Source organism: Leucoraja erinacea, chromosome 30 (genome assembly GCF_028641065.1).
Source record: "Leucoraja erinacea ecotype New England chromosome 30, Leri_hhj_1, whole genome shotgun sequence".
Classification (NCBI taxonomy): Eukaryota; Metazoa; Chordata; class Chondrichthyes; order Rajiformes; family Rajidae; genus Leucoraja; species Leucoraja erinaceus.
Window position 1 is genome coordinate 13828478 of NC_073406.1, and position 25249 is coordinate 13853726.

A 25249-nucleotide genomic window follows, 5' to 3' on the forward strand; every position below is an offset into this window, starting at 1 on the left:
TTTCGAGACTATTGTTTCGGTTTTTACTTGCTTTCCAGTTCTGTGAGTTTGAAATTGAGGAGCAACACTCATCCCAAGTTGTTCCTTTGAATACTCAGTGTGAACCTCTCTGAATAGTCTTGCAGCTATCCTTGACCATTTTACTCAGAGGCTTTTTCATTAGTTCCAGTATTTTTTTAAAAGACGTGTAAATCTGCATGTTCACACAATGCGTTCACATAATGCTGCGGACCTCACACAATGTGCGAGCATGGAATGGACTCTGAAAATGGCACCAAAACACGGTGCCTCTTGTATGCGGGATCAGTAGATTATTTCTGTACAATTTACTAATCAGGAATGTGCTTGGGAATGGCAATATTCCTCTGGACTGTTTGCAAGAAAATAATTTCAATGTGTGATTGCACTTCACATATGTGACCATCAAAGCACCATTGATATATCTAGAGCCTAGCATTTGAACACTATGTTTAATATGTTTTAAACTTCACTTTCTCCCCTACATAGTTTATAAAATATGTCCAATTTTAGACTTATTTTCTTACTATTCTGGCTCTATCAATATTCTGTATTCTGTATTTCACATTTAAAAACAATGTATATGCACTGGAAAAGTACAAGGACGAAGAATTGAGAGACCACAAAAGCAAAATGCCACTAATTAAAAGATGTCAGAAACAGGCAGCATCTGTAAAGGGAGAAACACCGTTTTTTTTTAAAGATATAGAGTGGAAACAGGCCCTTCGGCCCACCGAGTCCACACCAACCAGCGATCACCAGCACACTAGTTCTACCCTACACACTCGGGGCAATTTACAGAAGCCAATTAGCCCACAAACCTGTACATATTGGAGTGTGGGAGGAAACATGATCACCTGGAGAACACCCACACGGTTACAGGGAGAATGTATAAACTCTATGCAGACAGCACCCGCAGTCAGGATCGAACCTGGGTCTCTGATGCTGTAAGGCTCTACTGCTGCCACTGTGCTGCCCATTCAAGAATTCTGAAACATTAATTGTGTTTCACTCTCAAAGATGCAGTCTTGTCTGCTGGGTGTTTCCAGAAGTTTGCTTTGTGAGAGATGGTACTGAGATATATTGCTAAGTATTATATGTAAACTACAGAGCACGGCAAAAAAATTAAATCATTAACTGTTGTCTGCTGAATGCACATTTTCATCTGATATCCTAAATTTGTGAGGAAGAATTAAAAGACCAAAGGAAATAGCTTTGATGGGGTAGCCTTTCTTTGACCTTCCATAAATTCTTCTGGACGTGACTTTGCAAATAGACAAGTTTTAACAAATCAAACCAAGTACGCTCAGCTTTCAAAGCAGATGGTCAAAATGAGATTTTTACACAATCACCCATGGACAAATAGATATTAGTTCATTTCTTTACCCAATTGGACTTCACTTCACACACCCCATCCATTGGAACAAAAAATAATCTGAAACACTTAACATAATATGGAGTTCATTGCAACCTCTGGAGTGAATATGGAGTTCATTGCAACCTCTGGAGTGAATACCAATAAATTGCAACCCTGCTAATCAAATTCTAACTCCTCTAATTATATGGCGTCAAGTTAAAACATTTCAAATGCTACGGACAATTAACAGCAGTTTTTTTTGTGAATGCGCTGGTAGGTAACAGGTCCACAACAGCTTTACCGGCACCTTGGTTCCAGAGCCTTACCGGATTATACGTTTTGCTGGACCAATAGTAGGCACGTAATAATATTTCATAATGATAATAATCCGGGTTGCTGTTCCAACTCGACATGCTGATTTATCCAGAGCACAACCTCAAACATTTTGCTCAACCTCGACTTTACTGTCCAATCTCAAACATTTTGCAAATTTTATTACACATGCAACCGTAAGCTACATCAGAGTAGCGACCTTTAACAGGTACAATTTTGTTACAAATGGTGTCCCTGATGGGTACAACGTCTATCAGTGTGAGGAATAACACATGCCACCCTGAATAATTCAGAGTTATTTCTGCAAACTTTTCAAATCCGTCTCGTTGCCCAGCAATGCCAGGATTCTTTAATGTCTTCTAAATCCACGCCGAGATATGATATTCTTGGGACTACATTTATGTGTTTTATCAGAGAACATCCAGTACTCAAGGACAAAGGCAACCAATAAGCAAGGAACAATCCTGGCCTTTCATCTCCCTCTGCGTTGGAATACCAAGAAGAATTTAGAGATTCCCCTGTCTCTGCGAACCACCTTAGCATCGACCATTGATCACACCCGAACCATACAATTCATCCTTCACTGAGGCAATATTTCTAACTTCCTCAACTATTGCCCACAGAACTGGCTGCTTGAAATGACTGGGGAACAAGGCTGAGGGAGACCACACGGTGCTACTACTGCAGGCTTTGTTGTAGCTTCAGCCCAACAACCTTTCCATTTACGAATGTTTTGGCTCTACAAACATTCAGGACTTGCGAGATATTTTATATCAATGCCTTTTAAAATATTAAAATATTTGCATGATGTGTGAATCTTAAATTACATTGTAAAGGAAAATGTTCTGGTCATATTCTTGAAGTCTTCCAGTGGTGTTTTAGAGTATTATTTCCACACATTTTCATGGAGTCTCTCCACAGATCAGTGTCACAGTCCCATCCAATAGGTCATCCACATTAAGAGCAACAACTTCATGATGTCCTGAGGAACCATTCTGAGAATCGGGCAATGCCACAAATACCTGCGATGCAACACCAGCCAGGTGAGTTTCCTCCAGAGAAATGACCTGCTGGGTGGCTGTCAATTGTCCAGTTGCTTGGATAACCTACATTTAAAACAAAACAAAAATACATTATGACAAATTCAATTTTTAAGAGCACAACATAGATCAGTATCGCACAGGAGACAGCCCTTCGTCTCACAATGTCCGTGCCACATATGATGTCCAGTAAAACTAATCTCCCTTGTATGCACATGGTCCATATATCTCCCCCCCCCCCCCCCCCCCCCCCCCCCCATGGGACAATATAAAATCTTGTTAGATACCACTATTGCATCTGCTTCCACCACCACCCCAGCAGCATATTTCAGGCACTCACCACTCTGTGTAAAGAAACTTGTGGTGTACCACTCAATGTCATAGAAACATAGAAAATGGGTGCAGGAGTAGGCCATTCGGCCCTTCGAGCTAGCACCGTCATTCAATAGGATCATGGCTTATCATCCAAAATCAGTACCCCCATACCGCCCTTTCCCCCATATCCCTTGATTCCCTTAGAGCTAAGATCTAAATCTAACTCTCTCTTGAAAAGCAGAATCATGGTGTCCACCTGAAACAAATCTGATTCAGAGAATGAACATAAACTCTGAAACATTAACCTTGGCACCACCATCCCATAGATGCTGCCTTAGCTACTAAATATTTAAAAAATGTGTTAAATATTAAGTTTTTATTAATTTCAACTTCTGTATATAAAAATTAAATATTAAAATTAAATATTCTTAGATGCATTTTTCAACTTATCTTTCCTTTCAGCCCTTCCTCTCTCCAAATACTTACATGAGCCTCACATAATCACAATCTCATCTCATTAACCACCTTCTCATCAGATTAACATGCACCAAGCGGAAATAGATTTAGCTCTTAGGACTAAAGGAATCAAGACATACGGGGGAAAAGCAGGAACAGAGTACTGATTTTGGATGATCAGCCATGATCATATTGAATAGCGGTGCTGGCTCAAAGGGCCGAATGGCCTACTCTTGCACCTATTTTCTATATTGCCGTTTGGGAGTGTGTTGGAAGGTGGCGTTAGCCAAAGGTCAGGTATCAGATCAGTGCTTTATTGGATTTTAGAAAATAACCCAAACATGGGTATAGGGAGCAATGTTTAAAAAGTCTACAGATTTCATTAAAATTGGCAAAATGGCAGATGGTGATGAGGATAATTGTGGAATCAGGAATGCCATATGGACTTTAATGTATCAAAAGGCATGAAATTATGCTTCTTTGCTGGACTAATACATTGTAACTAGCAATATTTTGAAAGTTTGAGTGAATTTTAACTGGTTAGTCCTCAGCTGGATCAGAGGCTAGCACAGCTTCACCATATTGACTGAAGGGAAGTTGGGTTTGATTTATGAGAAAAGATTGCACAAACTACACCTATGCAGTCCTGAAAATAAGAGGTTGTTTCTATAAACAAAACAAAATTCTTAAGACTGGACAGGGCATATTCAGAGTTGAGTTTCCCCTAGCTACAGATCTAGCAGTGATTATTAGTCTCAAAATTATTCTGCTATTCAGAACTAAGAAGAAATTCTTCGTCCAGTGGGTGATTAATCTTTACAATTCTCTATCAAGAAGGTGATGGGTTCCCACTCACTGAATATATTCAAGGAAGGAATGAATCGATTTTCAGAAACCAAGAAACCAAGGAATATGCAGGGAAATGGCAAACCTAAAAGAACAGCCATGCTCTATTGAATAGCAGGGCAAGGATGAGGGAACAAAATGGCCTACGCCTGTTTCTACTTCTCAAATCTCAGTGACAAATCTGGGAAATATATAAATTCTTTGAAAATGCATAGCTGATGTTTATAAGGATATCATTAGAAATAAAATATGCCGGTTGTAAATAAAGATTAGGAAAATTACATTGAAACAGATTAAATCAAGAATTTTTCTTAATTATACGAATCTATCGATGGACGGAAACAATTTCTTCTGGCAAATGGGTCAGTGACTAGAGGTCATGCATTAGAACTAATTGCCAATCAATCTAGAGACAAAATAGGGAAAAAATATTTCCAAGTGTCATGAGAATCTAAAAAAACTGTCCAATAAGACAGTTAAAACCAGGTTAAAATAAAAGCCAAAAATGTGATGAATATAGTGGTAGGAAAAAAGGAATTGTCTAAAAGCCTTGGCAGTAAGCAGAGATAATAAAAAAAGATTTCACTTACATTACTTTATTCCTTTCAGCTACTACTTTTGAATGTAATTATTGTTATAATGTAGGAAATCTAGCAATCAATTCACTCACAGCAAGCTCCCAAAGAAAAGTAAAGGGATAATCACCAGATAACTAGCTGAGGGACAGCCAAGGACAATGCAGACATTTAATAGATATTTTTGTCTGAATATTTACCATTTGTGCTGCCTCTTGAACATTAGCAAACAGGATTCTAGCATGCTTGCTCCTCTGATGCTCTTCCAGGTCCCGCTGAGAACCGAACAGCTGGGCACAATCCCCGCACAGGAAAGTGCTGGTTTGTTGAGTTGAATGTTCTGTGCTCAAATGATGCTGCAAAGCTCCGGGAAATCTGAATGTTGACGGGCAGTATGTACATTTAAATGGATGGATACCTAATAATAAAATTCCACATAAAAGTCAATTGACAGCACCAAGAAACAAATTAAACTGTCTACCTTTTATAAAAACCTGTGGAAAAAAGTTAATACATATTTGATTTAAATAATTGCACTTTACGTGCCATTAAATTGCCACTGCATCATACATTTTATTTAAGCTGTATATTCCAAACAGCTTTGTAAATACAAAATACTGTAAGACAGTGGGAATCTGAAATTACATTAAAAAAAAGCTATGAACACTGAAGCCAGACAGCTTCTGTGGGGAAGGAAAGAAAATCAACATTTCAGATTGACGACTATCCATCAGTTTTGCAGCCTCTCGTGGGGATTACTATCATTTTCAATTTGTAGAACGGCCTTGCAAATTACAAGAAATAGACCCAGGTGGAACTGTAGAATATTCTGTTATCTCTGTTATTGAAAAACACAACATTTGTGTACCAAGGTGCAGATCAAAAAACTACAGATGCTAGTTAATACACAAAAGGACACAAGGTGCCGGAGTAACTCAGCAGGTTAGGCAGCATCTCTGGAGAACATGGATGGGTGACGTTTCGGGTCGAGACCTTTCTCCAGATGTGAAGTATTAGGCACCATAGATATTGTTCTTCAAAAGATTCTTGGCACCTTCAATATCATATGACTTCAACAATCCTTTCAGTACAAAGATTCAAGCAACGTGTGGGAACGATAAACCGTCAATATTACCATCAGTGCTTTCACCAGGTGCTATGATGCTGCATTATTACAATTGGCCTTCATCAGTTAGAGTATTGAGTATAGAAGTTGGGAGGTCATATTTCAGTTGTAGAAGACGTTGGTGAGGCTGCATTTAAAGTATTGCATTCACTTCTGTTATATCCACCATGATAAAGGAAAGATGTTGTCAAGCTGGAAAGGGTACAGAGAAGCATATTGCCAGGACTAGAGGGTCTAAGCTGTAGAGAGAGGCTGAGAAGGCTGGGACTCTATTCCTTGGAGCGCAGGAGGATGAGGGGTGATCTTATAGAGGTGGATACAATCATGAAGGGGATAGATCGGGTGGATGCACAGAATCTCTTGCCCAGAGGACATAGGCTTAACACCGGGTGGCGTCATCAGCAGTGGCTGCCTTGCCAACAGTCTGTCTGTCCTTTTGCAATAAGTGATGATCATAAGTAGATAGTTCAAATTAATCACAAATCCAACATTTGATGTTCATTGGCTCGGCAGATGGATTGACTCTTTCCAGCCTACCTGAACATACCTGAATGTTTGGACTTTGTATGTACATGCAATAACGCTTGTGAAGCAAAAGTCTCATTGCATTCTTCACACTCCAACATCTTCATATCTGAGAAAATTAAATGCAATATTAAGTGCAACATTACAATAATAGAAAAGGAGATAAACATTAGAATTAAATATTAACAACTGATAATAGTTAAAGTTGGTACCACTGATGAATTCTACATTGAGCTTAGTTTAATGATAGAAAAAAATCATGGACAGGCAAATGCAGAAGCGGAAACTGCATTTCAATATATATCAATTCTCAGTCATGGAGACAGCACAGAAAACACTGGAAATCAGCAAGTCAGGTTGAAATTGTGGAGAAATGGACAAATGTTTTAGGTCTGAGGCTTTTCATCGGAACTAGGAAAAGTTAGAAATCAAACAAAGGGCAAAGGACATTTATTGTCACATACACCAATTGGTGCAGGGAAATCCGAGTTACCATGCAGCACACAAATAAGATAAACACAATGCTATTGTAATTTACCATAAAACATTAAAAAAATCCCCCCACAGAGGAATCAATGTTTCCCACTGTAAGGGAAGGCAACAAAGTTCAGTCATCTTCCACTTATAACATAAGTATAATTACAGGAAAAGATATGCAGCAAAGAAAACTAAAGGGAATTTCCGTAATAGGGTGTAGACCCAAGGGAGACAGTTTGCAATATGTGGCTGCAGAGTCAACGGAGTGTGGTTGATGGTCACTTAATTCCCCTGTCTGGAGAAGATGCAAATAGAGCAGGATGAATGAGAGATGAGAATAAAAACAATACTGGAACAATGAAATATAAACACTGCAGATGCTGGAAAACTGAGATAAAAAGAATGCTGGAAATACCTGCGAGTTAGGTAGTATATGTGGAGAGAAAAACAGAATGAATGTTGCAGCTTCACCATCTTCCCAATTAACCCAACTAGTTCTGATACAAACTGAAAAGGATGATCATTAAAGCCTTGAACTCAATGGTGATAGATACTCTGGCACAAAATGTGATTGTGCCTCAAGTATACATAGCATTTTATTGGGATTAGTATAAAATCCAGACATAGTTTAGAGTAGTATTGGAATTAAGAATGAAGGTGGCAAGTCTTCTGCAAACTGGTCATCTAATATGCATTTGGTTTCTTAAGTGCAGAGGAGACCGCATCATATGTAGAAAGTACAGCTAAATCGCTGCTTCACCTGACCTGGTGTGCTTTGACCTGATTGTTTAAGACATTATCATCAAATCATTACTCTCTTCAGCAACTAAACAACCATTCTAAATGATCAATCGTGCACTTTTGTCCCATGCAGACTACTGACTTATGAACTAGAGTCTCTGCGACAGTTACCTGAATGGTCAGATTTCACGTGTTTGTTCAGAGCTGTCATACTGGCAAAGGATTTTTCACAAGCTGAGCAAGTCAGAGTGGCAAACTTTGGAGAGCGGTGATTTTGTGCTGCAAAGATGTCAGGGTGATGAGTTCGATTGTGATACCACAGTCCAGACAATTGCTGCATGAAAGATCATAGGAAGTATTTATTACTTGGAAGCTGAGGATTATTAACGGGTGCACAATGACAGTGTTTCTCTCTTGGATCCAGTGCAGTCTCTCCTCCACCTTCATTTTGAACCATGTTCCGTTTTGAATTTTAAATGCTTTAATGAATTTTACATATATGAATTTCCGACGTTATATTGAAAGGATATTATTTACTGCACTTCCCACTTTCTTGCCTTGGTCTAATGATGGCATAATTACTGCTGCAGTGCACACACACCTCTGTTACTTTAGCTGCAAGATCATTCTTCATTTCTGAACCTGGCCAAATGGTCAGCGATCACAGAAGCAATTTGCATCTACTGCTTTCACCTGCATGATTTGGCACTGACAACCAAAATGGAAACTTTTGCCCTTCCTTGTTCGGTCTCCAAGCAAATCAACAATCAAATAAAGAGTGGCTCAACACAAAAATCAAACCTGCTGCCTTTCTGATTCACACAGCTTCAGTATCAGGCAAGCATAATCCTTCTGATGGGTCAGCTCTCCAACTGCACATTTTAGTTCTGCACATTTTAGTTTAGTAATGCATTTATGAGTAGCAATTTTCATACTGAATCAGAGGAAATCTGATGGAAGTGATTTGGACTTTCTGATAAATAAGGGCAATTTGGAACAAAGCTATCTTACATTGACATGCATGCAGATCATTTTAAGTGTTTCTTATCTACAGAAACATTCCAGGGCACTGTCACTATAACTGATTATAAACCAACACCCAAATACAAAATTCTGGATTATGGTTCAATGTCTGGTTCTGAATCTGCATCCAACAATCCTACCTGATAAGCCTTGTCACAAATTTCACAGTTATATGGCTTTCCACCAACATGTGTAACCACGTGTCTTTCGAGAAGTGATGGTGCACTAAAATTCTTGCCACAAACATCACAGGGATTGTACTCGGGAGGATGCACTTCCTGGATGTGCTTCTTGTGCTCTTCTAGAGATGGGAAACTCATTCGGCACTTCTGACAGTCATATGGGTCTTCCACATCTGCAAAGATCAGAAAATACATCTCATCTGCACAAGTTCACTGCCAACATCAACAAAGTAATATCATCTCATTCCTATTTTCTTAATTTTCAAGCTAGATGTAGTTAGTGTTAATAAGAAGTTGCTCAAAATGCCATCCATCTTCCAGAGAAAGGTTCTTAATTTGAGATTATGTGGGTTAATAGTTGAGCAGTTTGATCACTTTTACAGCACATTGAGGTTAGAAGTTTCAATATAATTAATGACTTGCTTCAGTCAATGCGTAATCCCCATAAAATTACAATAATAAAGCATATTATCCAGATAAACAGGTTTTATAAAGTAAGTTCTGCTTTTTCGATGAATGCACCCAAAACTAGCAACATACAAGCAGTAAAATACTAACAGGGCAGGAACTCAGCTGTCCAACCCAATATACATCTATCAGAGTGTTTAAGAAGGAACTGCAGATAGAACATACATCTATCAGGTGTTTCTAACAGCAATATTGCAAATTTGAGGGAAGAATGGAAAGAAACGTCATGCTTATACTCTTTTAATACAATGCTTGACTGTACAATTTCCAAGACACTTAGTTTTTCATCAAAAACACTTGTATTTACTTATAAGCTATCTCTGATCCATTACTGTAAGCTCCAGAAAAGAATTTAAAAAAGCCTATTTTTGGAAAATCAAAATTGGAACAGAAGTCTCTGTGATTGTCTTTACATTCTACGTTTGACTTTTGCAGCAACTTCGAAACAAAAATCAGTTACTCTTATTCAGACTATATTTACTACATTACCAGATAGAGATTTTTCACATTAGGTTTCTTAGGATGGAAGAATGATGAAGATTCACAGGACTGTTAAACCCCACAAACATTATAAAACTATCAGATTTGATCCAAACGGAATTCTCTAAATCTCTTGAATTTTCGGTCCATACGTGAAAAGAAGTTGAAATCCGAAATGAGCTGACCACTGACACATCCTTTAGATCAATAATGTACATACCACTTGGTGGCATCACTGGTGATGATCTAAGATATTCCGCAATGAATTACTGGAGAGTGAAGTCACTTTCTATCCTTATCTGCAGCTAATCACTTCATGTTCACACATGGGTCAGAACCAGATAGTAGCTCTTTGGCATCCAGTTAGAGCCTTACAATTCACATGTGACTTGGATGAACAAAGCAAAATATTGGTTGGTAAGTTTGCTATTAACGCAAAGATAGGAAGAGAAGTAAGTTGTAAAGAGAGCATAAGGAGGCCACAAAGGAATATTGATACGTTATCCGAGTGGTAAAAGATCTAGCAAGTGGAGTAAATGTCATAAGGAATAGGAGTAGAATTAGGTCATTTGTCCCATCAAGTCTACTCCACCATTCAATCATGGCTGAACTACCTCTCCCTCCTAATGTCATTCTCCTGCCTTCTCTCTTCTCCCCATAACCTCCGACACCTGTACTAACCAAGAATCGACATATTATGTCGAAAAAGAGAAATTGTACATTTTGGCAAAAACAAGGCCTATTATTTAAAGTTCAGAAAGCCTGAAAACAAAATGCACGGGGACTAGGGGATCCTATTGCAAGATTTGCAGGAGGATATTATGCAGGTATAGCAAGTAATCAGGAATGGTTACATAATTATATTTATTGCAAGGGCAATTGAACACAAAAGTAGAGAGGTTTTGCTTCAGTTCCATTGTCCACAGATGAGATCACATTAAGTCTTAAAAAATCATTTAATGAAGGATGTTAACACAGAGGAAACTTTATTAATCTAATACTTTGGTTCCTTTATGCGGACAAATTGGACTGCCTAGATCTGTACCCTCATGAGTTCAGAAAACTGGCAGATGATTTGATTGAAGGTAGACACAAAATGCTGGAGTAACTCAGCGGGACAGGCAGCATCTCTGGAGAGAGGGAAGGGGTGACGTTTTGGGTAGAGACCCTTCTTCAGTTTTGATTCAGATGATTTGATTGTCTTGATTGACAGGGCAAATCAGGAAAGAATGCTTCTCATGGGAGAATTTAGAACTGGGGGGTCATAGTTCAAAAATAAAGGCTCACTCATTTAACCTGCTTCAAGGTCCGAGTATTCTATTCATACTCCCATTTCAGATCTACTACCTCTGAAATAAGGTTGTACCTTTTGCCCACCATATTTATCTCTGGACATCATTATTACAAAACCCTCTTGGTTTTGCAAAGCTGTTTTTGCTGAAAATATGGTACAATCTCACTGGATAGCATACAAACAAAATGTTTCCACAGTATTACACGTGACAATAATGAATCAATATTTCTCAGTTAAGGCCCACTAGTCCTCACGTAGGGCTCCCTGATATACATTGGCTATCATTCCAGCAATGCACTAAGGATTTTAAAATCCTATTGTGATACTTTACTATAATATACAAATTATTTCATGCCCTTGGCCTTTCTATCTCTGTATCCACTTAAAATCTCCAAGATTTCTGCGCCGTCCTAAGCTCTGAAATTCCATATAACTCTTTCCTTCCTTTCCCGTAAAATGCACCAACAGCTTTACACTTTTGTGTATCTATCCCAATATTTAGATAGTGTTGTTCCCATCACCAGATTCTGCTGCCTTGTATATTTCACTTTCTTTAAAGGTTCATAATAAACTTGGGAAAATCCTGCCAGCAAATATTATTCAATTATACATTGCTGGATTAATTCCTTCAGTTGAATTGTTTGCTGCCCTGGAGTATCTGATTGACATTGGTTTATTCTTGTCACATGTACCAAAGTACAGTGTAAAAACTTTGTTTTGTGCAATATCCACACAAATCATACCACCCAAGAGGTAGTTCAAAAGAGAGAACAAACAGGGTGCAAAATACAGTATTACAGCTGCAGAGAAAATGAATTAGGTGAAATTCAAGGGCATTTTGATTTATTGTTGCATTGTTAAAAGTCGCAATGGAGAAAGAGAGCTGTGAAATAATGCGCATTAGTTTCAAACTTTATGTTTGTGCAGAGTAGCTCTTGAAGATTTTGTTATGATACTCACTGTGAAAGGAGCGCAAGTGCATAGAGAGCCCATTGGCCTGGCTGAACCCTTTGCCACATTCCCGGCAGACATATGGCTTGTCCCCAGTGTGTGTCCGCACATGGCGGGTCAATTCAATTGACTGAGCAAACACTGTATCACAGTACTGACAAGCGTACATTTTTCCTATTGGATCACAAATGTTCAAGATATTAAAACAAGCTAAAGAGCTACAAAGTACTCCAAAAATACTGGTGCTTGGCCATTTATGAAATTTACAGCTTGGAGCTTTCTCAGATAAGAGACAAGATCAATGGCTAATGCCTACTTGGTCCCATTGGAAAAAAATCAAACTCTGGTGAGCTGTACAGCCCAACAAAGCGATGTTGACAATATTATTTTAATATCTGATACTATAAAGACCTCTTTCAGCACTGATTCCATTTGCACTCTTAATCCATGGAAGACATCAAAAAAAGTGGACGAGGGAAGAGTGTCCTCCCTTTTGTACCACCCATTTATTTTATCATCATCACTTTTAAAAAATGTTTTGTATCACTCCTAATGCATGAGATATTTACTGTAACAAAATAAGCCCATAGTAAAACCCAAAGTGCTGGAGAAATTCAACGGGTCAGACAACATCGCTGGAGAACATGAAGAGGTGTTGTTTTGGGTCAGGATCCTTCTTGGTAGTTAAAATCGGAGAATTCAATGTTTGTACCGTTATGTTGTAAACTACCCAAGCAGAATATGAGGTGCTGTTCCTCTACCAAAAGTGTAGGCCCAGGACAGAAAGGTCGGTATGTGAATGGGAAGAGGAGTTAAAATCGTTAGCAACCAGGAGATCCAATAGGCCTTGGCAGACTGCGCACAAGTGTTCGGTGAAGCAAAAACATTTGGTTTTGCCAATGTACAGGAAGCCACATCAGGAACACCGGGTGCAATAGATGAGTTTTGAGGAGGTGCACATTAAAGGAGTTGCATCTCTACCCCCTCACATGAAAGTACCTAGAAGGGGTCCATGGATGGAGATTAGGGAGGAGGTATAGGGACAGGTGTTGGATCTTCTGTGGTTGCAGGGGAAAGTGCCTGGGGTTGGGTTGGAAGATATGAGTGAACCAAGGAATTGCAAACAAGGTGACGGGAGTGTCGGAGAAAAATGTGTTGTGGGTGAAGGTTGATGGGATGAAAGGTGAGGACCATGAGAACTCGATCCTGGTTCCGTCTGGAGGGAGGGGAGCGAGAGCAGAATAACAGGATACCAAGGAGACGTGAATGAAGGATCCATCTACGACTGCAGGGGGAAACCACATTTACCAAAGAAAGATGACATCTCGGATATCCTGGAAGGGAAAGCCCTATCATGGGAATAGAACTGTGGGAATTGCTAGGTTTGTAGTAGATGTCAATGGATAGTCTGTACCCTGTGATGGAGTCAGAGATCATGGAAGGGAAGAGAGGTGTAAGAGATAGTTCAAGTGAATTTGAGGGCAGCCCCCCCCCCCCCACACCAAATCATTCTGAAGAAGAGTCGTGAGCCAAGATGTCACCTATCTATTTTGTCCAGAGATGTTGCATGACCTGCTGAGTTATTTCAGCAATTCATGTTTTTTTTTGTAAACCACCATCTGCAGTTTATGTGCCTATTTGCCTTCATCATTCAGGCTATCGACATCATGTTGCAAGTGTAAAAGTCAATGGTGAGACTGCACTTGGAGTATTGTGTTCAGTTCTGGTCGCACAGCTATCCAAGAATGTTATTAAGTAGAAAAGATTCACTGGGATGTTTCCTGGACTATATGTCTTGAGTTTTTAAGGAAAGGCTGGATAGGGTGGGATTTTATTCTCTAAAGTGTAGGAGACTGAGGGCTGACATAAAGAGGTAGGAAAAAAATCATAAGGGGTATAGATAAGGTGGACAGTCAGTCTTTTCCTCACAGGAGAGTTTAAAACAAGACAATAAAATTAAAGATAAGAGGAGAAAGAGTTAAAAGAGGCCTGAGGAGCAATTTTTTTGCAGAGGGTGGTGGGAATATGGAACAAGCTGCCAGAGGGATCTGTAGAGGGTACAGTTACAACATTTAAAAGATGTTTGGATATGTACATGAATAGAAAATGTCCAGCCAATAAGCCAAATTCAGTCAAATGGGACAAGCTCAGTCTTAGTCGGCATAGACGGTTATGACCACGTGGCCTGTTTTCACGTTGAACAACTCTATGTCACAAACAGTGGCACGGATACCTCAGTAAAGAGTTAGGGAGACAACTTCAAATGAATTGGAGTATCAATGAAAAAATATTACAACATCATTGCTTTTAAGTGCTTTCGCACTCATACCTTCCGAATGTTTTTTCTTCATGTGATATGCCAAGGCAGCAGCTTGTACAAATGTCATGTCACAAAGTTTGCAAAAGAATGGCTTCTCTCCAGTATGGAGTCTCATGTGATTCTTCAGCGTGGAATTTGCTGCAAATTTTGCCCCACAGTCATTGCAGGAGAAGGGCTTCTCATCAAAGTGATCAGAGCGCTTATGATATTGCATTCCTGCAGAGGAACATGAAACACATGAAAGCTTTAAATATTTAATATATAACATAAAGCAGGCTAGGGACAATCATGTCGTCATCATGTTAGCAATGTGTGCACAGGATTATTATAATATAATTGGGTTTAGAACTGCCTGGAGGTAGTTCTTCTTCAGTGCTTGGTACCTTCATAATTATGGTCATGGATAAACATCCAAAACATAAGGATTTAAAATTCTGCAACAACATGCTATGAAACCTTTTTTTTTTAAATGGCAATCTATAAATGATAAGGAAATCCAACAGTCACAAATCTTTATTTGATCAAGAGAAGCTACCTGATCTACCGATGCAACATTTGCACAGCTCCAGTGCTGCATTACATGGTTAATTCTCAACACTGCTTAAATTAGAATGGTAAAAATAATGCCAAATTGTTGTCACCTAGATCGCGCAAACAAAAAGCATAACAATGTAGGCAAGTTGAATTTTTACTGTTATTTGCTTAGATTATTTTTATGTTTTACTACACACACACACTCCCTCTCAGCTTGTCAATAGAGTACCTTTACCTTCAGTAAATTTGAGCCTGTCAAGTTCAACCAGTCTTTCACTTACTTCCTTTTATTGAACTCATCTCTCAATCTTACATGAAAATAGCAGAGGACAGCAGTATTATTAGAAAATTCAATAATGATTAATTTCTGAAATCATTTGCCCAGGAATTACTGATGCAAGCAAATGACATTAGTTAAGTGCAACATTTACTTACAGCAGGAGAAGAGATAGAGAAAATTAGAATAGACACGAATGAAGAGGAGGGAAGTTGCATGTCAAAGGTGACCCCGTGAATGAAAGATTCAGCAAAATTATGGGCTCAAGGAAAGAGCGTTCACGTCGCGGCCCTGTTTCCACAAATCTTTCCACCATTACACACAAGAAGCACAAGAAGCGCAAGACGCCATTGTATGCAGATGCTGAGAAGTGTGTTCAGCTCTGGTTGAACAATTTCTAATCTTGTGTTGTGGACTCGATTAGAAGAAGCAGGATAACCCCGTTGAATATCTATCAACTTTATTATCAATCAACTGGTGCTCAGACTCTCATCTGTTGGAGATGAGCATTACCTGACACTTGTGAATAACAAATCTCATTCACCACTTAACATTACATTGGGTTGTCCAGGTCTTATTTCACACCGACTTACAGACTGCTTCACAATTTGAGTTAGGAATATGGCCAGACACAGCAGTTAAAAAAAAAATGGGAGGGGAGGAAAATTGGGCTGATGAGATTCCTTCCCAGGAGCAGACGTACACCCAATGGGCTGAATCGTATCTTCTGTCATAATTTGCAAGATAAGGTCCATATCCCTACATAGTTACCGTTGCAATCTGCTCTTGGCTAACTTAAATATGGCTACATGTCATCCAGTATTCCCCCATTAATTACATTCTCAAAATACCCAATTCAATTTGTCAAACATGATTTGTATGTCTAATTATATTATTCTTTTTTTAATATCCTGCAACCACATACTTAAAAATGGTTCCCAATGTTTTCCAGGCACCTGGAATTAGGCTGTTCATTATTTTCTCCCACCTGTTAGTTACTAATCCAATAGGGACCATTCTAAAATATCGAGAATGCAGCAATAGTCCTACAGATGCTTCCACTTTCTTTGTTAAAAGCCTAAGATTACAGACCATTAGGACAGACACCATCTTTTACTAATATTAATTACCCTCAGTATCCCAGTACTTATATTTCCCACTTGGACAACAGATGAACAATTCCCGTCTAATTCCTCATCTAAAGGTAGACACAAAAAGCTGGAGTAACTTCACGGGACAGGGTCTCGAACGTCACCCATTCCTTCTCTCCAGAGATGCTGCCTGTCCCGCTGAGTTACTCCAGCTTTGTGTCTATCTTCGGTTTAAACCAGCATCTGCAGTTCCTTCTTACACATAATTCCTCAGCTAGTTCCTTATTCCCCATTACAACTTCTCCCAGCTCATCCATTTATAGGGCTCATAATCAGCTTTGCAGCTCTCTTTTTGCATAAACTTCAAAGATCCTACAATCTGTTATATTTCCTGATTGCTCTCCCAATCCCCATGTTTCCTTGTCTTCTTGGAAGAGGCCCTTCTTTGAGTTTAATACAATGCTTAACCCCAAATTAACTTTGGCTAGGTCAGTTTCCAACCGAGTTTATTTTTTCTTAATACAAAGTATAATGCGAATAAAATTAATTTTTATGTTTTCCAATTAGCTTTTAATCCAATTGTCCAATCTGTCTTTAGCAAACAACTCCCACCCCAGTACTATGTAACTGATTTTAGTTTCAAGACTTGAATTTCAGACTTAAATTATCAAATGCTGTCAGCACAAATCCTTTCTAAAGGCTCCTTTACACGAAACAAGCCTGATCATTGATAACCGGGCAGCACAGTGGTGTGGCTGGTAGATTTGCGGTCTCACAGCACAGGTTCAATCCTGATCTCAGGTGCTTTCTGTGCGGAGTCTGCACGTTCTCTCTGTGACCGCATCAGTGTGCCCTGGGTCCTCCCACATCCCATAGACGTGGGCGTTTGTAGGTTAATTGGCCTCTGTAAATTGCCCCTAGTGTATAGGAACTGTATAGAATTAGCGTGTGTGAACGAGCGATCGATGGTTGGGGTGGACTCGGTGGGCCAAAGGGCCCATATCCATGCCGCCTCTCTAAACTAAACTGATGGATAACTCCAGGAAACATCTTCAAATGCATTTTAGAAACACATCCTCAGAAACGATTTTACTGTTATGATTCACCCAGTCTAAATTAAAAAAATGAAGTTATCCACAATATTGTATCAACATTTCAAATGCAGAAGCATTTGACACCCCAAAATATAACACCCCAAAATATAAACAGTATGATAATGCATGTTTAAACATCATTCACTGTAGCTGCTGAGTTTTCAGGTATCGGGCTACTTAATATCAGCTCAACTCTAATACCTCTCTCAAAATTAATACAATTGTTCAGGCCCAATATTACAGATCCTCATAATTTTCATAATCGTCATAATCATTCAGCACACAGCCAGTGCTTCACACGTCGCCCACCCAAGTCTACCTCAGCATCTTAGGTTATAAAGTATCCCCTGTAACTGTAAACACTATTCTTTTTAAAATATTAAATACTACTGCCACACCGACTAGAAAAACCTCTCCAAATGTTGAGAAATGACAAGCTTTGCATCGGCTAAAATCTAGCGGTAAATTCTTCAAAACATTGATTCACTATTTCAGCAATATTATTATATATAGAATTAGCGTTAATTCTACTGACACTAATCTTTTAGAACTTTGAGTCTGTGACTGGCAATTGCACTAGCTGAATGAATTACCAGAGCTTTCTAACCTGACTGGTGAGCAAAGGACTTCCCGCAGATGTCACAAGATACTGGCAGCCTTCTCTTCTTTCCCTTTGGTGCAACATGCACATCTTCTCGGGGATTTTCTAAATTCTTTTGGGAAGTCCTAGTCTCTTCACATTCCTCCCAGTTAACGGTTTTAAGTGGACCAATCTTGCGACAGCGGGTGAGGTGTAGCTCAAGACGACATTTAAACATGAAAGTCTTGCCACATGCAGAACAGGAAAAGTCCTGCTTTCCCCTGGGTTTGTGCATTGGCTTCATCGGATCCATTGCTGGATCACCGCTACTTTCCTTGACATGGCCAGTGCCAACAGGGTGATCCCCATCTTCCTCACTTCTCTCATCCAGATCCATTGGATATTCCTTCTGATCCTCTTCCAGATCACTCATTGCTTCTTTCAATAGCCCTAATAAATTAGAAAAAGATTTGGCTTACACTTTCAGAACATGAAAACTCTTTAGGTTGCTAAATAGGAATATCGTAAGACTATTTTCACAATATTTCCAGAAATTTGCAAAGTTAATTTATTGCCTACACTCAGTAAAAAGTTAATACAATGACTAAAGGTTTAAGCTTCCTAATACAGTTTTGCTCAGTATTTATTTTAAGTTATTGCTCCTTGGGGAACGCGGCATCAGGGTTTAAAAATCACATTTCTCCTTTCACCTCTCGATTAGGGCAGTTCTAACAGAAGGGAGAGATTCCTATGTTAAGAATTTGGCTGCTTTGACCCAGTTCCAAACATACAACACTATTCATAATTTGGCATTAAACTTGAGGATTTATTCTGTAGTTGGCATTAGAATTGGAAGTTGAAATGCATTTTGTTACAATATACACTTAACAATCTAACAAATTACTTCAAAGAGTAGAAAATCACTATTTAACACATATTTATCTATCTATATAATACTAAAAGTCTTGTCTTGTTTATCTCTCTATGAGATCAAGGAATTGCGCCAAAACGGTAAATAGCGCGAAAATCTTTTACTCAGCTTTTTCCCGGGGTGGTCAGTATCAAGTTTCACAGTATCACATTTAATATTAGATTTCACGTTATTGATATTTAAAGTTGATATTTAAAGTTTAATAATAGCCAACTTTGAAAATAATAACTGCCTGTGAGAGTAAGACTTTTCTAGCAGCTTCCAGTATTGATGTCACAATGCTCATCTCATAGTCGTCCAATCACAGTGGGATCTCATTTACACAAGCTGCCGTGAAGATTCCGAAAACCGAAAATGACATCACAATGTGATCTCTGCTACTGATCTCTGTTGTCAGGAGAGGGACATGGTGGGGGAGATTTAAAAGTTTTAAAGCAGGGGTCGGCAACCTACGGCCCCCGGGCTGAATGAGGCCCATAACCCAAAATCATCCGGCCCGCAGGCGTATTTTTTTTCCGTAGTCATCCGGCCCACAGACTTCCTTCATCTCCGGTACCTCAAGGTCCCGAGGCGCTCAGGCGCGGTGACACAAGGAGGCCTGCGCTGGCGGCCGCAATTGCCAGAGCGGGGCCGAACTCTGGCTGTACCGCTTCCTGCGCAAAGCCGCCGGCACGGCCGTGCACCTTCTGTGTCTGGGATCGGGGTTGTCAATAGGCCGGGGACGAGTGAGTGTGAGTATTCGAGCTACCGCCTTCAGGACAGTACCAAGGCAATGGACCGTAGGTACGCCGTGTTTGTGAGCGCCCGTAACTAAGGGCCAGTGCTCCGGGTGGTGTCCTCGAAGGGGCGGGATCCATGTGAACACGTGATTTGGTGCCTGCCGTGCGGGGCGGGATCTATGTGAACACGTGATAGTGGTGACCTGCCATCCGCTCACAGACATGCGTCCCGGCCCCTATGCAGAACGAGGTTGCCGATCCCTGTTTTAAAGTGACATTTAAAAATTGGATTTCTTCAAATTTGCACTGGCAGTTATGACGTCACAATGCCCTACCGGCTACAATGTTTCTATCCCAGAACACTAAGTCCTTCACAGCAAATGTCCTGCAGGAAAGGAATCTGCAGGCCTAACCCAGCACAGAAAAGTTTAACGATTAGATTTGGATAACAAAAGGTGGCCTTGTCAGTGGCACCTACATCACATTAAATCTGAGTGCAATTTCATTTTTTTTTTTAAGTTTAAACTATCCTGCACAATAGGGGGCTATGGGTGAGCAGTGTAATATTGCATTGGCGGAACAGGTTGCGTTGGGGGAACGGGCGAGTGGTGGAATCTTACGTAGGGGAACGGGTTGCGTTGGGGGACCAGCCCTCCCGTGTAACAGGGAAGCAACGGGTGAGTGGTGGAATTTTACGTTGGGGAACGGGTTGTGTTGGGAGACCAGGCCTAACGTGGGGGCTATGGCTGAGTGGTGGATTATTGTGTTGGGGGAACGGGCTACTTTGGAGGAACAGGCAAGTAGTGTAAACGGGTTGCGTTGGGGGAACGGGTGAGTAGTGGATTATTGCGTTGGGGACAGGGCCCAATGGGTCCCACTTGGTCTAGTCACTCCTAAAATCAAGTGTTTATCTTTATCTGACAATGAAATTTGAAACCCTACTTTTACATGACATTCTAGAATTATATTGTAATTTCTTTACTTAAAGCTGTGATTGATAGTCAGTGTTCAATGAAGAACATAATTCATATATGTGGCCGACAGAGCTCACTGCCTGGGTGGCTGTAGTTTTGTGATGAAGAATAGACAATGCACAAAGACATTTAAAAACTGAGAAGGATTTAAAAGACACTTGGACAGGCACATGGATAGAAAAGGTTTATAGGGGCATGGGACAAAGGTGAGCAAATGGAATTAGTTTAGATTGGGCATCTTGGTCAGCATGGACAAGCTGGGCCAAAGGGCCTGTTTCTATGCCCTATGTCTCTCTACGACTATGAAATGTTCATGATTATTTCACCCTGCATTTAGTGGTGAAATGGAACTACTAGCTAGCTCCTTAAATCTAGGTTTGAATTTAGATATAGATATTACTATTTAATCTCTCTAACAGGTTTGATTTGAAAAGTTATAAGCAGAGAGGAAAACTGCTTTCACCGTCATGGTAACCAACAACCTACAGTATTCATTATTTCTCTCATAGGTGCTACTGATTCAAGTATTTCTAACTCTTACTACTTTATTTTCCTTCTGCTTTTCCGAGGGATATTTCTTGAAATTATATCTTAAAAGTTACAAACTGAGGCAATTCAAAAATCATTGCTGATTATTGCTGAGCAAAATACTGCAAGCATCATTCTTGGTGGATCAACAAGCTGTGAACGAGCTTACTCCAGAGTAATTTTACAAGCTATGCCTTGAACCACAATGTGGGTGTGGATTCAAAATTGGTCCTTAAAGGGATTATTTAATTGACAGTAGTAGTAGGCATTACGTTTTTAGCAAGTTCACTCAATGACAGGTTAGGAATGCCAAACTTTTTAAGAATTATAGGTCAGGACATATAAAAAAAATAACAAAGTAGTTGAGATATCTCTGATACAGAAGCAATCATTCTGAAATCTATGAAAGTTAGAGCAATTGCATCAAAGTTATTTCGCCAACTTTGTAAGATGGAAAATAACCATTACAATCCCTGAAGATGACAACTTTGGAACCCAAGTAAATTTGTTTATTTATGGCACCTGTATAGGTACAAAGCAAGTCGGTGTAAAATAACAATGTTTTATGGACAAAACTATAAAAATCTTACTTGTGTCCATGCTCATAAGATATCTAAACGCAAACCCTTCTTTGTACAATTACCTGCATGTTCCATTGTCTTCATTACCAATTCAAGGGACGGATGGGACTCACTGATCATATGCAAGAGTTTACAAAACACCAGGGCAGGAATGAGTCGTTCTTCTAGAATTTTGCCCAGAATACTTTCTAGTGACTGACCAGCAGTATCCTTGAAACAACAGCTCTTCAAAATCTGACAGTGGGAAGAAATATAAACCATGCAAATGATTCATGAGAATTTACAAAAATATTTTTTAGTGCATATCAAAAATCTACTCAATGTATATACTCAACTTGCCACAGCTCTGAATATTTAGTAGTCAGGTCAATATAAACTATAAGTACTCAGCTCCTTGAACTAATTCTCCTGTATTTTTGTATAACTCTAGTATAAATTATGTAAACTATTCTGATTTTTTATCATAATAATATTTTGCAGAAGCTGACAGACAGTTAACTGTGTGTTGTGGAAATTGCAATTATGTGATCTCTATCGATTCACATCACCTATTAATTTAGGGTTTTTTTTAATGGAAATGCATTATTGTTCACCATTTTTTCCCTTTGCTGCCCTGTTTCCTAGTTGATTAAGGGATTGCAAGATATTGCATGGGAACAGGCCCTTCAGCCCACTGAGACCACACTGTTCATTGGTCATTCGTTCACACTGTGAGGAAAGAGTTAATAGACAAGGTTGATTTAGACTAGGGATAGAAAAATATAACTTAGAAAGAAATAAGATGTCAGCGGAAGCCAGACTGCTAGTAGATTAGAAAATAACGATATAAAGAACAGAGAGAAATTCTAGATAAAAAGTAGCAATAGAAATACTTCAGTAGAAGTTTGGGTAGGCGTTCCACGACGTTCTCGTGGGAATCTGGGTTTTATGTTATGATTGGAAGAAGCTCAATGGGTGTGAAAATAGTGAAAAGAAATGTATAAAGATAGAAGACATCCCGATCCTCGGTGTGCCTCTAGGGGACCTAGGAGAGGCACCTATTCTGCAGAATATGAACGTAATAAAAACACTTCTTTGCCTGAATTTGTCTCAAGAGCGTTTGTGATTTTGAATCTCACAACACTACTTCTCTATGTTATCCCACTTTTGCATCCATTGCCTACACACCTGGAGGCAATTTACAGAGGTCAATTAACCTACAAACCTGCTTTGGGATGTGGGAGGAAACCAGAGCACCCAGAGAAAACCCACAGTCTCACTGAGAACTTGCTAACTCCACACAGACAGCACCCAAGATCAAACCTGGGTCTCAGGCACTGTGAGGCAGCGGCTCTCCCAGCTAGCTGTGTCACTGCCTCTTGTCTGACTATCCCACCAAATGTAGAAGCATATCTCTATTAATTTCACATAAAAATTATGGGGCTTGAATCTGTCCCAGGAATTGACTGAAACAGATGGAAGAATCCCAGCCTTTTATCAACACTGATGTGGTACTGTAACACAAAATACAAAATACAGGAAATGCTATATAGTTCACTTTTGCACAATGCAAGGACTTTTACCAAATGCAACCCACACCCGTGATAGCAAGAGAGCCTTTAATTCAACAAGTACAAAAGACACGCACTTGCTTTTATATTAGAAATTGCTCGCAAAACTAATGGGAATGCCAGTAAAATGCAGAAATTTAAAAATGCACGAGATTCTATTGGAAAAATGGTTATTGGGTACAAATAATATTTCATTTTATTTTTGTCAGATACTCTTGTGATGCTGCTGAGACCTTTGCTCACACCAATCAGCACATCTGATGGTGATGGATCTTTCACTTACATCTGTCAGGATCTGTGATGGTGGTGGAACACTCCCTGAAAGCACACAATCCATGCATGCAGGAAACCTCACTTACACCTCATAATATTTTCAACGATGAAGGGACATTGGCCTAATGTTGCAAAGCCATTCATCTAAACATTGAAAAAGTGAATGTGCAATCTCACACAAAGAGTTTGCACAACCCTACTTCCACTTTGATAATGATAGAGTTATTTATTCAAGTCTAGAAGCCACTGACAATCTTGGCCAACTAACTCCTGATCAATCAGGTGCTTACGATAATCCAGTTTGTCCTCCGACTCAAACTGAACCTGCCATAGGTACTATCATTTAAAGAATGATAGAAATTGTTTATCATTAGAAAAGCCTATTGTTTAATGCAACTATGCTAGTTAAACATTCTGTTCTTGGGTGTGTGCTTTTTACATGCTATTTCTTTTAAAAAAAATAATTGTAATTACGCTAAGATTATTATTTTTTTTAATGATTCTCAAGCCTGTTGTATATTGGGACAAGCCTTTCTATGTGTGCAACTGTCTGGTGACACCAGTCAGCCCCTGCTCTGCGTTATACCTCATGGGCTTGCAAGAACACTGCCACCTAGCAAAATATTGTGTCCAGAACCACAATGCAAAAAGTTGCAAATGGTAAGTGGCATCTAATTTAATATAAAACAAACTGCAGTTGCAGGTTTATACCAAAAATGGACACAAAATGCTGGAATAACTCAGCAGGTCAGGCAGCATCTCTGGAGAATATGGAGAGGTCGGGACCCTTCTTCAGTCTAATTTATAGGCTAGGTGGTGGGGGGGGGGGGGGGGTCTGTGCATATCAGTTTGTAACATTGCAAATCCTCTGACACTTAGTTGGTACATTTTTGTATCAGCTTTTCTAGTTGTATTCTGCCATGTCAAGTTGACGAATGAATCTGCCTACGTAAACATGTTGTACCATATATACCTCCTTGCTAGTGATGCCCCTCTAATACTTTAGATTTGGATCTCCAAACCAGCTTCTTTTGCTATTTGATTAAGAAAATAACATTAACAATTTCCTTACAAAAAACATTACTGATTACATTATCCCTAGCTTATTATGTTTTTTCACCTAACAACAGATAATGCTTTGCATGCTTCACAGGAGATTTCAGTGATATATATGTGCAAGTCAAAGTAGTTCAAATGTATTAAGGTAATGGGAAATGCAATAAACCTCTGCATCAAGATAATTAAAGTGTGAACATAAATTACCTCAATTGTTTCAGCGGGAAGATTTTCTACACCAGGTACCAAACAGTCCAGCAGTGGACTGATGTCCTCAATTCCATTGATGATCAACCGTCTGTGTTTTCTTAAAATACTGAAGGCTTTACTTTCCTCATCACTCACTGGGGAGGGGGAGGGGGGAAATGAGAAGAATTACCCCACAACAGAGCTAAAAAATCAACAGAAAATAAAAGAATTTCCGACAGCGTCAACAGTAATTTAAAAATCTATAGCAAACACACAACCTGCTCGAGAAACTCGGTGGTCAAGCAGCATCTGTGATGGGGAAGGAGCTGAAGAGGTTTGAGGTTG

The 25249-nt window shown here is 39.4% G+C and overlaps 1 protein-coding gene across 3 annotated transcripts in view; it reads right to left on the minus strand.

The window, feature by feature from the left end:
• Positions 1-1322: 1322 nt before the first annotated feature.
• zbtb40 (zinc finger and BTB domain containing 40) overlaps positions 1323-25249 on the minus strand; it is a 40346-nt gene continuing 16419 nt past the window's right edge. For all 3 annotated transcript variants that reach the window (XM_055659455.1, XM_055659456.1, XM_055659454.1), the window contains exons 9-18: positions 24923-25059; positions 21899-22070; positions 18131-18553; positions 14537-14743; positions 12217-12381; positions 8973-9187; positions 7981-8143; positions 6614-6700; positions 5141-5358; positions 1323-2814 (exon numbers count right to left, since the gene is read on the minus strand). In XM_055659455.1, the coding sequence (XP_055515430.1) occupies positions 2611-2814; positions 5141-5358; positions 6614-6700; positions 7981-8143; positions 8973-9187; positions 12217-12381; positions 14537-14743; positions 18131-18553; positions 21899-22070; positions 24923-25059 (1991 nt within the window). In that variant the 3' untranslated portion in view covers positions 1323-2610. The remainder of the gene's footprint in view (positions 2815-5140; positions 5359-6613; positions 6701-7980; positions 8144-8972; positions 9188-12216; positions 12382-14536; positions 14744-18130; positions 18554-21898; positions 22071-24922; positions 25060-25249) is intronic.